This window comes from Enhydra lutris, unplaced genomic scaffold (genome assembly GCF_002288905.1).
Source record: "Enhydra lutris kenyoni isolate GAN:26980312 unplaced genomic scaffold, ASM228890v2 scaffoldscaffold1, whole genome shotgun sequence".
In the NCBI taxonomy this organism is placed as follows: Eukaryota; Metazoa; Chordata; class Mammalia; order Carnivora; family Mustelidae; genus Enhydra; species Enhydra lutris.
The window spans coordinates 73309884-73323756 of record NW_019154085.1 but is presented as its reverse complement, the minus strand read 5'-3'; the positions used below and the strand labels follow the sequence as shown (position 1 = coordinate 73323756).

General features: G+C 42.7%; 1 protein-coding gene across 3 annotated transcripts in view; it reads left to right on the top strand.

Moving 5' to 3' along the window:
• Positions 1 to 12754, top strand: part of LOC111142427 (nuclear factor, erythroid 2 like 2) — a 33325-nt gene extending 20571 nt beyond the window's left edge. The window contains exons 2-5 of one of the 3 annotated variants that reach the window (XM_022495499.1): positions 8526 to 8792; positions 9290 to 9379; positions 10037 to 10228; positions 11016 to 12754. In XM_022495499.1, the coding sequence (XP_022351207.1) occupies positions 8526 to 8792; positions 9290 to 9379; positions 10037 to 10228; positions 11016 to 12242 (1776 nt within the window). In that variant the 3' untranslated portion in view covers positions 12243 to 12754. Of the gene's footprint in view, positions 1 to 8525; positions 8793 to 9289; positions 9380 to 10036; positions 10229 to 11015 lie in introns of those variants that run through there. The other 2 variants (XM_022495510.1, XM_022495521.1) reach the window with 2 other exon arrangements.
• Positions 12755 to 13873: the final 1119 nt, after the last annotated feature.

Here is a 13873-nt window from a genome sequence, read left to right as displayed (position 1 = left end):
GAAATAACTTCATACTCAGAAGATAGCATGCTAAAAAAAAGCTAAAAAATAGACCCCTTAGAATGTATTTTAACAAATCTACAGTTAAAAAAAAAAACAACTTAGTGTTTTAGGTAGTTTCTATGTATTACCACATTTCCTGTGTCTGTATTTAATATTCAGCGCACACCCCCGCCCTGGCAAACAAGGTCTCTGGCTAGTGGCCGTCACCTACCACATAGTGCTTACTCAGCCCCCAAGCCTGGGTGACTCTCCTGATTCTTACTTCTTTTTTTTTTTTTAAGATTTTATTTATTTATTTGACAGACAGAGATTTTAAGTAGGCAGAGAGGCAGGCAGAGAAAGAGAGGAGGAAGCAGGCTCCCTGCTGAGCAGAGAGCCCAATGCAGGGCTCAATCCCAGGACCCTGGGATCATGACCTGAGCTGAAAGCAGAGGCTTTAACCCACTGAGCCACCCAGGCGCCCCTGATTCTTATTTCTTAAAGCTAATGGTAGGCAGTTAAATCTGAAAAGGAGCTTTAAGCTTGAAATAAATAATTTGTTTTTATAAATGCATGACCCTGGGGCGCCTGGGTGGCTCAGATAGTTAAGCATCTGCCTTTGGCTTAGGTCTTGATCCAGGGTCCTGGGATCCAGCCCCGCATCAGGCTCCCTGCTCAGCAGGGAGCCCGCCTCTCCCTTCGCCTGCCACTCCCCCTGCTTGTTCTCTCTCTGACAAATGAGTAAGTAAAATCTTAAAAAAAAAAAAAAAAAAAAAAAATGCAGGACCCAAAGAGGGTGAAGGATCACACAGGGTGTTTAGAAGTAGCAGAAGTGGCTGTAAAGAGCCCAGCCATCGAGTTGTGCTAGAGCACTGCTCTCCCTCCTGGCGGCCACCCTGTAGGAAGAAGGCACACCAGGATGGGCAGGCAGTGCTGTTGGACCTCAGCGTGGATGGGTGAGCCATGTGGTGTGTTCACACCTGGTGAATTTCAGTAAGGTAGGTAGAGGGTTTAGATCCAGTGCTTCTGAAGGTTCTTCTGGGGCGTTGTGTGTGTGTGTGTGTGTGTGTGTGTGTGTTTCCCAGTAGTAGTAGTAGTAGTTGTTTTTAAAGATTCTTTTTATTGGTTAGAGAGATGGGGAGAGAAAGCATAAGCAGGGAGAGCAGTAGGCAGAGGGAGAAGCAGACACAGGACTTGGTCCCGGGACCCTGGGACCATGACCTGAGTGGAAGACAGCCAGCCGCTTAACCAATTGAGCCACCCAGGTGTTCCCCCCAGTAGAATCATTCAAATAGTGATGGAGGACCTACTCAGATTTCCTCTCGTGTATGGAGGACAATGTCCAGAACTGAATGTGTATATGTGGCTTGTTAAAAAAAATGCAAAAGAGGTTGCGCCTGGGTGGCTCAGTGGGTTACAGGTCATGGTCCCAGGGTCCTGGGATCGAGCCCCACATCAGGCTCGCTGCTCCGTGGAGCCTGCTTCTCCCTCTCTCTGCCTGCCTCTCTGCCTACGTGTGAACTCTGTCAAATAAATAAAATCTTTTAAAAAAATGCAAGAGTTTAGAAAAATGTACCATCAAGTTTGCTTATCAAACCAAGCCATTCTCCTGGCAAACTCAGGGTAAGCCGTCGTCCCAGAAGCCCTCCCAGGCCTGGCAGCCCCATCCACCCAAATACCCAGGAGGAAGTCTGTTGGGACACAGGTGTGAAACTTCTCGTGGAAGAGTTGGATCTGTGCACTTTTTGCAGCAGGTGGGCTCACCGACCCTTTTGGAAATGCAGTGTCCTTTCTGACTTCTTTTTGGCTAAACACGTACATGCCTCCTGAGCAAACCAGCAGTCCAAGTTCCTATTCTTTTCACTGTCTGGTTTTGCTTTATCTTTGTATTGTGTTTGCAGCTTGCAGACGAGCATAATGGGTGAGAGTTCCAGTAAACCGGCTGGATCATATTTCTTAGGCTGAGTCATTGCTGAGAAACTGGTTTGTGAACAGGAATTAGCCCATGAAAATGTCTGTGCGTAGTAACACGCCAGACTCAGGAAACTGGACCGTTTTCTAGTTGCGAGACAGAAAGGTGGGAAGGATGGTTCTAGTCCTCAGGGAAGAGCAAACTCATGATCTTGGTATATATGCATCTCTTGGTATATGTGCAAGAATATTTATTGTTAGAAATCGCTGGTTGTTGAAGATTGGGGAAATAATCCTCCATAAGATTTCTCTAGAAGGAAAACTTGGACTAGTGGTAACTACTACTACTTACTAGGAGCCTCTGCAGACATAGAACTTTCTGTTAGGCCAGTTATTTTTAAAAATGGAGCTGTAGTTACACAGAAGTTAACTCAGTGACATCTGTACTTGGCCTAGACGGCTGAAAGGCCCCTTCCACACCTAACATTCTGTGGTTTTACATATGAGTATACACACACACACACACACACACACACACACACACACACTCTTTGTGACTCTTACCTACTTCACAGTTACTGTAGCAAATATATTTAAACGTTAACCCATCAGTCCAGTAGAACCAACAGTGCAAGGATAACCTGTCATCTGCCTTCTCTAGAATGCTCACTGAAAAAACAATTGGCATTGTGTTGTGTATCTTCTACTTTTTTTTTTATTAATTTAATTATTTGTGAGAGCGAGCACAAGCATGGGGAGCAGCAGGCAGAGGGAGAAGCAGGCTCCCCGCTGAGCAGGGAGCCCAGCGCAGGACTCAATCCCAGAAGCCTGGGATCACAATCTGAGCCAAAGGCAGAGGCTTAACCAGCTGAGCCACCCAAGTGTCCCTGTTGTGTATCTTCTTGTAATGAAGCAGTGGAAGAGAAGCTAAGAGAAGTAAATGGGCAGATAATTATTTATGAAATATAATAGTCATCAGTGAAAAATATTTTAAAACCACACCTGCTTGTTGTCATTTTATTTTATTTTAAGATTTTATTTATTTATTTGATAGAGACAGGAAGAAAGAGAACACAAGCAGGGGGAGTGGGAAAGAGAGAAGCAGGCTCCCCGCTGAGCAAGGAGCCCGATGTGGGGCTCAGTCCCAGGACCTGAGATCATGACCTGAGCCAAAGGCAGATGCCCCACGATTGAGCCACCCAGGCGCCCCTGTCATTTTACTGGATTTATTAAGGACTGGGACTTGTGAGTCAAGGAGAGATTTGTTTTTATCATTTCTTCAGAATTCGAGCCGGCCCTTGGTTGTGTCGTAGCCCACTTGCCTCTTCATGTCGGACAGCATGATAGGACTCATGTTCCATCTGGTTTTGATAAAAAATATTTGAGCATCTTCTGTCAAAAAAATATTAACCCAGATTTCGTTTTCAGGTGAATAATATGACCACCTGGGCATAATCTAAAGACTGACATGGATGGGGAAAAAAATTACTGAAAAATATCTTGGACTCTGAATGCTAGTAATTAATATTTGGATGAAGGAGAGATCTCAAGGAGAATAAACTTTAAAAGCCTCATTTATTACTTTCTTAATGGAAATACATGATTTTTAGGAGTAGCTGGAGACATGGTTTCATGCTTACATAGTAAAATAGAAAGTGAGGAGTTTTCATTTTCTGTTCACAAGCTTCGTACTCTGTGGAGTTAATTTTTTAGGTTGATTGGTGAAATTTGTTTTTAGAAGCAAACTTCCCACTGCCTTCCCATCCTCAAGACAAAATAAAGGATGGGAGAGGGAGGGGAGCGCAGTGGGTTGGGAGGTGCAAGTCTCATTTACATGTGTGAATATATTATAGAAGCCTTTTTTTTTTTTTTTTAATAGAAGCCATTTTATTTTTCATTTCAGATATTTTCCCAGAGCCTCAGATTATAGAATTTCTTAAGAGGAGATGGTGCTATCTTGCCTTATCTTTTCTAATTTTTTGGATCATCTGAGTATGAAAATGCTGACTTGTTCAAGGCCTTTCTCCTTTCTTTATCCTGGAACAGAGATGTTTGTTTTGAAGTGGTATAAGTTAATAATCCAACTTCAGATTCCCCATAAAATGTGTAATAGATTACACAGATGGCAAATGATGATATATACATTTTAAATATGAAGAATTCCTTTGGACCAGATGGTGATTTAATGCGAATTGTCAAACATTTATGTTTCTTATTAAATTGTCATCTTTTGTGTAAGCCAAGCTGCAGCATAATTTGCAACACACTCAGGAATCACTAAAGGACAACAACAAAAAAATTCAAGATGCTGAGCGGCTCCATATGGCATGTGAAGGCTCACAGCCAGCTCTTTGCCTAGTCCTAAGGAATACCTGTTGGAATGCTGCGGGAACTGTCCCCCTGCTTTCCGCTCCTTCCCCAGACTACTGAGCTGCCATTTAGCGTGCTGGCCTTCCTCTTCAGGGGCTTGGGAGGGAATAAGAAGCTCTTCTTTCTCAGGGCCTGGGATTTATGTGCCTTAGAGCAGTTTTAGCTTTTCCTCAGGCATTTCCCTTCCCCACTGTCTGGTGTCCTGTTCTTGTTAGTTGATGGGCTCCACCCGGACTCCTTCCTCTCAGATGCAGCACTAGTGTCGCTGGAATGGGTCATTTGTGGAAGAAGTCATGTGCCCAGTCATGGGGCTCCTTGCAGGAAGTGCTCCCTGCCCGTGAGGGTAGCACAGAACAGTCCTGAGGCCAGGGGGCTCCCCAGCGGCAAGTCTTGGGTGGACACAGTTCTCATTTTCAGTTAGAGCTTTGAGGATTTCAAACAATATCAAATCCCCGAAGCCGTGGTCTTTTGAAAATGATGTAGAAATGTAAGTAACACAGAGGATAATACATGAAGGCCAGGACAGGAAACCCATTGTTGCTTCATTATAAATTTGATCAGAACATCTGCTTTAAGGAATTCGAGGTGGTTAAGACTACCCTTGCTTTTATTCTTAAGTAGAATGTTTCTTTTAGAGACTTTGCATAGCAACAATAAACACTACATCAAAATAAACTTTAAAACACAGAGGAAAAACCCTCTGAGGACACTTTGAAACCTGTTTTGGGCCCACTGTGATCTCACTGAAGGCTGCCCAGTCTGCATTAAGAACAAGTAGATGTTGTCACTTGAAACCTCTTTTGGGGGCATTCCTGGTGGAGACAGTACGCTCGGGCTGTGGGGGCCGTTCTGCCTCCCTGGGCCTTGTATTGTTTCAGGGCCGAGAACAGGATATTCAAGAGCTGGGCTGGGTGATGCTTCGTGATCTGTTTTTCCTGTGTGTTGATAAAGATCCGTCAAGGTGTCCTTTTCTGAGCATGTTAGGGAAATGTTAAAAAAATTGAAACAGGAAAAAAAAAAAAAAAAAAAATTGAATCAGTCGAGCTGTGCATTGAAGGGTAGTCCTGTCAGGAATCGAACAAGTTGAATGGGTGTGGGTGGGTGTGTACATGAAAATAAACACAAAAGTGTGTGTTAATGTGTTTTTGTTTTCAATGCATGTTGCACAAGCCCATGAGTCCGTTTCAGGCCCTCCCTGAAGGAGGAGGAACCAAGTAGCTTCGTTGCTGAAGGTTGCCGCAGGCTCCTGCTACACTTGGGCCCACAGCTTCATGATCATCCATTTGCCCCGAGTTCGATCTTGCTCCTATGACCGCGAGTACTAGAACCATCTCTGCCAGCGTGCGCAGCAACATTCGCATAGACTTCACATGTATAGAGCAGTTTCTTTCACGTCTCACTTGATCCACCAACATCTGCAGATAGGGGTGGGATAGAACTATTAGGTCGTGAACGTGGAGCTAAACCATCTGAACCCACTCAAGACAGCTCATCTGGAGAAGGAAAGGAAGGAATAGAGTTGTATCAACTCTTGGTGTGACCGCCACTGAAAAATTTTGAGTCAATTACAGTAGATATATTTTTTCAGCCTGTAAGAGCTGGGTTTTGGGGATACTCTGGAATAGTCTGGTTTGTGAGCAGGTATTTGCAGCATAAACTGCTTCACTGTCCTTTCAGTTCTTTCAGGAACAAATCAAAACTGGGTGTTCCTTTTGATCCTGGGATCGCTTGACAAGGAGAAGCCCCCCGCCTGGGCATTCTGGGGAAGTGAGGGAGGGATGCACCAGAGTGACCCCAGCTGCAGGGACACGTGTGTGCGTTTCTCTTCTGTTGCTCTGAAGAGCTCAGCACGCTGTCCGCATCCATTTTTGAGAGGGACCGGAGTTCAGCTGAGACTGTTTGATCGTGCATTCTTTTAATTTTCAGCGCTGGCTTTTAGTGGATGTGAATAGTCTGAAGACCTCAGTAGCTTGGTGCCTTAGTCCAGTTCTCCGAGCTGGATGGGATACTCGGCTGGGTCTGAACCTATTGAGAAGCTACAACCTAACCAGATCAGAATTTTTTTTTTCCCAGATCAGAATTTTAAAGATTTTTTTTTAAGATTTTATTTATTTATTTGACAGAGCGAGCACGCGCAAGTAGGCAGAGCAGCAGGCGGGGGGTGGGGGGGAGCAGGCTCCCTGCTGAGCAGAGAGCCTAATGCAGGGCTCGATCCCAGGACCCTGAGATCATGACCAGAGCCGAAGGCAGCAGCTTAACTCACTGAGCCACCCAGGCATCTTGAGATCAGAATTTTCAAGTAGCTTTCTCTCTGCCTTTGGATAAAACATGTCCATTAAAATGGAGGCCCATCATTTTTAACCTGGAAATTATTTTCATGCTTACTGTTCATGGGGAGCTTCCTGAGGAGATAGCCACATATGAATAAATGCTCTGTGGTAGCTGTGTTCTTGTCATGGCCAGGAAGATGACTTGAGGGGATGTGCTCAATCCAGCCTTCTGTAAACTGGCCACTTTTTCACACCACCAAGATGTTAAAGTGTATGTATGTGTATGTGTATGACAGTGGATTTTATATCCTGCCCACTGGTCAATGAACAGATTTTATACTTTTTAGTGTAACCTGTGGTTTAAGACAGCACAAGTCCAAGTTTGGGACTGCCTAGGACATATCCCTGTACACTTTCTAGCAGTCTCCCGTTGTTCTAAACCTCGGTATTTTCATCTGTAAAATAAGAATGTTGTCTGCATATGGTTGTCTTGTGGATCTGTTTGTATGTAGAGTACTTCAAATGATGCTTGACATGTAGAAAGCCTTTGACAGACGTTGGCTGTAGTTCTGAAGAGCTACAGCTGTTCTAACTGTACCTGCCATGTGAGGGGGACACTTTTTAACCTTGCTCGAGGCTAGAAGGATGATAGACCCCAGGAGCAGGATTTCCTGGTGTTTAGGATTCTCCCACCAAGGCTGTAGCAATGACCTCTGCTATCCATGTCGCTGTGCAGCGTTTAGGCTGGGTGGCCTGCTCCTCCTTTGTCAGGTAAAAATAGCCTGACTGCTCAGTGAAGCAATAACCACGTTATTTTTGTCCTTGGAGGCGGAAAGCAGTAGAGTCTAGACACACGGGGCAACCTAATGTGGCCCACCATCACCAGGACCAAAAATGCTGGTTGTGCACACTGTGTCTACCCTGCCTTCGGGCCCCAACTCCCTTCCCCCATGTCTTGATTTTTCTGGTCTTAATCTCATTATATTATTTTCAGTATAGATGACTTTCTTCAATGGAGAGTGATTTAAATTTCCTGTGTAGACTTACCCAAAATGAAAGGTATAAATCAGAAAACTGCTTTTAACACGTGGTTAGGAAAGTCTGGAAATGGAACCAAGGCCTAGCTTTGTTACAGAAATCAAAATAACCATCCCTCATTGTAAGATTCTCCCCGTATCTTAAAACTTTTGGTAACTTCCATCCTTCCCTGGAGCCATGTTTTTTTGTTTTTCATTTTGTGTTATTTTAAGAGGGCTGCTTGTGATTTCTCAGAAGCGAAACTAGTAAGCACTACCTCTTTTTCAAGGCAGCCTCTTGCTTCACCCATGGGTCACAAGATCACCATTAGCTAGGACTTTTCTTTACTAATTTGTTCACGCCTCAGGAGCTAAAACTCAAGTTGAGAGGAAATTGTTTTAATAACTGAGTCACAGGGACAAGAATAGCAAGAAATGATGGGGGGAAATAACTTCATGTAGGAAATACCAAAAGAAGGTGAAATTTCACAGCCGCTAGATTGACATTTAACAAGGGTGCCATTCCCCACCTTCCCTCCAGCTGTAAAATGGGTTTAGAAAAAATTCCACATATTTGAGCATGTTTGCCAAATTCCATTTCTCGTAAGAAACCAGTGACTTGGAGTCCTGGCTGTAATTTCTGTATTCCATTAAACAAGTGTGGGATTTTTTTTAAATTTAAGAACTTTAACGTGTAGCATGCTCCTCGGTGAACTCTGCCATCATCCAGTCGTTAATAATCAAGTAATAAGTGGTTAGAATGGATGGCTGTGTTTGTAGGTTGTTGTTTCTTTTAATGAATAGATTCATTCAATGGAATTAACTGTGCCCTTCCAGAACATTGGATCTGTGTTCCCATTCAGATGGTCATTACCCTACCCCCATCAACAATGGCATAATGTAGATTATATGGTACCTGCCATTTTGAAAACCATCTTAACCGTGGTCTCTCTCCTTTTTTTTTTTTTTAACACAGGACATGGATTTGATTGACATACTTTGGAGGCAAGATATAGATCTTGGGGTAAGTCGAGAAGTATTTGACTTTAGTCAACGCCGAAAGGAGCATGAGCTGGAAAAACAGAAGAAACTTGAAAAGGAAAGACAAGAACAACTCCAAAAGGAGCAAGAGAAAGCTTTTTTTGCTCAGTTACAACTAGATGAAGAAACAGGTGAATTCCTCCCAATTCAGCCAGCCCAACACATCCCATCAGAAACCAGCAGCTCTGCCAACTACTCCCAGGTACAAAAAACTCAGTTCTTGGGAAGGTGTCAGGGTTTAAGGAAGAGACACTGGCCCAAGAGTTAAAACGTCTGGATTTGCATTCCAGCTTTGCCTTTTTTACTGTCTTCATGACCAAATCAAGTCAGCTTCCCAACCTCAGCCTCCTGACGAGTTCAACACCTGACTGACTGCCCTCACAGAGTTGTAAGGAGTGCAAGGGTGTATGTTACATTGACTGCGCTTTGTAAGCTGTGGGAACAGAACGTGAGGCTCTAGCAGCAGTATAACTAGTAGTATAGATTGCTAGTGTTTTGTTTATAGATGAGCAGTTGAAGCTCAGAGCACTCAAGAAATTGGGAAGCCAAGATTGGAACCAGATGGTCTTGTTGGTTTGATTCTGTGCTCTCTACTAAACTGATTTCTGAAAGAAGATAAGTGTTTGGTTAACTATATTATAAACATTGTCTGACACTGAGCAATCTTTTTCTTCTTTGACGTCCTTCCCTTTTATCAAGGTTGCCGACATTCCCAAACCAGACGCTTTGTACTTTGATGACTGCATGCAGCTTTTGGCAGAGACATTCCCGTTTGTCGATGACAATGAGGTATAGCATTTGACTAACACTGAAGCTCCCCAACTACATTTAATATGTCCTATAAGTGTGTCTCCATTTAAAAAAATATTTTAGGAGGAAATTTGGTCGAAGAAACCTTAGCGTACAGTTAACTTCACAATTAAAAAAAAAAAAAAAAGCAAAAAAAACAAAACCCTACACAATACCAAACCAAAACCACTTACCCCTGCATACCCAGAAGCGTGGATCTGCATAACCATGGAAACAAATAATCCATTGGTTATAGGTACTTAGAAATAAATTTTGGTGAGTAAAAAGCAAACCGGGTAATAAACCAAGACTTGCTCAGTTAACAGTTTAAATAGTGTGTGTGTGATTGAAGCCCTATAAGGTTATTTTTACCAAGAGATACAAGTTAAAACTTCAAGATTTTTACTTATTTTGAAATTTACCTTCAAATGCATAGCATAAAACAGTTAAACTAGTAAATGAGCCCATCTGGAGTCGTTGGGCAGGGGAGAAAAGATGTGTTTTCGTTATGTAGAAATAGGGGTCATAAGTGGTTCTAACTAGAGAAGCACAGAACTGTTAGCCAGGTCCAGTGTAAGGTGTTGTGATGGGGCCTGGGAGTGTTCTTCTTCAGTGTTGCCCACAAACTCACGTAGATATATGCTTGGTCAATTTTAGGTTTCTTCAGCTGCGTTTCAGTCACTTGTTCCTGATATTCCCAGCCAAATGGAGACTCCAGTCTTCGTTGCTCCTAATCAGGCTCAGTCATCCCAGACTCTCCTCGTTCAGTCAGTCATTGCTGATCTAGACAATATGCAGCAGGACATTGAGCAAGTTTGGGAGGAGCTATTATCCATTCCAGAATTGCAGGTAACTAAGATCTACTATCAGTAAACGCCAAAGACACTGTCATATTCAGTGCCTTTAAACTAATTACTGCAGTTATTTACATGTCACTGACTTAGTGCAAGGATTGGAGGGGGCTTTTAAATCCGTCGTGAGAGGGCCGCCCAGTTGGTAGAGCATGTGACTCTTTCGGGGTTGGGAGTCTGAGCCCCACGCTGGGTGTAGAGGTTACTTAAATAAATTTAGTCATGAGGGCTGTCCGTGTTCACTTCCGTGGACTGGATGTCTTGAGGAAAGATCTGGTCTTTGTAGGCCAGAAGTCTGATCTAGGAACTTTGAAAATAATACGAATGCTTAGACATAAGTATCTGTCAGAAATGGGAATTATCTGAATTACAGAAGAGCCTGGAAAGAATGGGGGTGGGGAATCGGGCTCTCTGCTAGGCAGGGAGCCTGCTTCCTCCTCTCTCTCTCTCTCTGCTTGTGATCTCTCTCTGTGTCAAATAAATAAAATCTTTAAAAAAAAAAAAAAAAAAAAAGAATGGGGGTGGGGAGAGTATACCATCAGATGCAGATTATCCGCTATTAAAACTATTTGCCATTAGGGGCACCTAGATGGCTCATCACCGGAACATGTGAACCTTGGTTCATGGGGTTGTGCGTTCAAGCCCCATATTGGGGGTAGGGATTACTTAAGAATAAAATCCTTTAAAAATAAATAAATAATAAATATTTGCCGTGAGATATAGATTATCAGCTATTAAAATATTTAACCTGATTTACATTTAGTAAAAATTTCTTTTCCACACAGTGTCTTAATATTCAAAATGACAAACTGGTTGAGACTAACACAGTTCCAAGTCCAGAAACCAAAATGACAGAAATCGACAACAGTTACCATTTCTACTCATCAGTGCCCTCGCTGGAAAAAGAAGTAGGTAACTGTAGTCCGCATTTTCTCAATGCTTTCGAGGATTCCTTCAGCAGCATCCTCTCCACAGAAGATTCCAGCCAGTTGACCGTGAGCTCATTAAATTCAGATGCCACAATAAACACAGATTTTGGTGATGAATTTTATTCTGCTTTCATAGCAGAACCCAGTAGTAGCAACAGCGTGCCCTCCTCTGCTACGTTAAGCCAGTCACTCTCTGAACTTTTTAATGGGCCAATTGATGTTTCTGATCTATCACTCTGTAAAGCCTTCAATCAGAACCAGCCTGAAAGCACAGAATTCAATGATTCTGACTCTGGCATTTCACTCAACACAAGTCCTGGCATGGCCTCACCAGAACACTCGGTGGAATCTTCAGTCTATGGAGACACACCACTTGGCTTCAGTGATTCGGAAATGGAAGAGATAGATAGTGCTCCTGGAAGTGTTAAACAGAATGGTCCTAAAACACAGCCAGTACAGTCTGCTGGAGATACAGCCGAACCCCTGTCCCCATCTCCAGGGCACAGCGCTCCTGCACGTGATACCCAGGGCGAAAACACACCAAAGAAGGAATTGCCTGTAAGCCCTGGTCATCGGAAAACCCCATTCACAAAAGACAAACATTCGAGCCGCTTAGAGGCTCATCTCACAAGAGATGAGCTAAGGGCAAAAGCTCTCCATATCCCATTCCCTGTTGAAAAGATCATTAACCTCCCTGTTGATGACTTCAATGAAATGATGTCCAAGGAGCAGTTCAATGAGGCTCAGTTGGCATTAATTCGAGATATACGCAGGAGGGGTAAGAATAAAGTGGCTGCTCAGAATTGCAGAAAAAGAAAACTGGAAAATATAGTGGAACTGGAACAAGATTTGGATCATTTAAAAGATGAAAAAGAAAAATTGCTCAAAGAAAAAGGGGAGAATGACAAAAGCCTCCATCTACTGAAAAAACAACTCAGCACCTTGTATCTCGAAGTGTTCAGCATGCTCCGTGATGAAGATGGAAAACCTTACTCTCCTAGTGAGTACTCCCTGCAGCAGACAAGAGACGGCAATGTATTCCTTGTGCCCAAAAGTAAGAAGCCAGATATGAAGAAAAACTAGATTTGGGAAGATCTGACCTTTTCTGAGCTAGTGGGTTGTTTTGGGGGTTTTTTTGGTTTTGTTTTTGTTTTTGTACTGTTATACTAAAAGCTCCTACTGTGATGTGAAATGCAAAAATATACTTTATAAGTAATTCTACGCAAAATTGTAGTCAAAACTAGTATAGAAAATAATTCAGACTTTAAAAAGCATTAAAATAATTCATCAGTATGCTGAATCAGTAGTTTCACTTTAACTGCAAACTTAATTTCTTAGAACACCATTTGGGCTAGTTTCTGTATAAGTGTAAATACTACAAAAACTTCTTATTTATACTGTTCTTATCTAATTTGTTACATTCATAGATTTATATGATATCTGGCTAAAAGCAAATTGTTGTAAAACTAACCACTATGTACTTTTTTTTATAAATATTGTATGAACAAAAGCATTTTTTTATATTAAATTGTTTAGCTCTGGCAAAAACCAATTTAGTTGAAAAGCTGGTACTAATAAAGGAATATTACTGTTAAGTTCTTTGGAATTCATTTGCATTTATTTATTTTCCATAACAGTAACACACTTAACATATTTAGGCATTTTGCATTTTCAAAATGTTTCCAGTCACTGAAAATATGACAAGTATTTTATACTAAACTTCTGGTTCCAGAGATTATAAAGTATATCAAGAAGATATTTTCTTTCAATAGCAAGTACCTCTCAACCAAGGAAAATACTGTATGTTGACATGAAAACATTGTGTTTATTCACACCAGTGCATGTTTGCCTACCATGTATGTGCTAGATATTTTTTTTTTTTTTAAAGATTCCATTTATTGGGCGCCTGGGTGGCTCAGTTGGTTAAGCGACTGCCTTCGGCTCAGGTCATGATCCTGGAGTCCTGGGATCGAGTCCCACATCGGGCTCCCTGCTTGGCAGGGAGTCTGCTTCTCCCTCTGACCCTCCCCCTTCTCATACGCTCTCTCTCAAATAAATAAATAAAATCTTTTAAAAAAAAAAGATTCCATTTATTTATTTGACAGAGATCACAAGTAGGCAGAGAGGCGGCAGAGAGAGAGAGAGGGAGGGAAGCAGGCTCTCTGCTCACTAGAGCAGAGAGCCCGATGCGGGGCTCAATCTCAGGACCCCGAGATCATGACCTGAGCCGAAGGCAGAGGCCTTAACCCACTGAGCCACCCAGGCGCCCCCCATGTGCTAGATATTTTTTAAAATACAGAGGACACAGTGGAAATCCCTGGGGTTTTTTTTTTTAAGATTTTATTTTTATTTATTTGATAGAGACACAGTAAGAGAGGGAACACAAGCTGAGGGAGTGGGAGAGAGAGAAGCAGGCTCCCTGCTGAGCAAGAAGCCTGATGTGGGGCTCGATCCCAGGACCCTGAGATCATGACTTGAGCCGAAGGCAGACACTTAATGACTGAGCCACCCAGGTGCCCCAAAATCTGTTTTTGAAGACAGCAAACTTTACATATGCCAGGATTGGGAAGGCCAGTAGAAAGAAAGCATTGCGATTTAAAATAGGTTTGGAAGGGCATCAGGATGGCTCAACTGGTGTCTGATAGCATTTCAACTCAGGTCATGGTCATGAGATCAAGCCCTGTGTCACGCTCTGCACTAGGGCATGGAGCCTG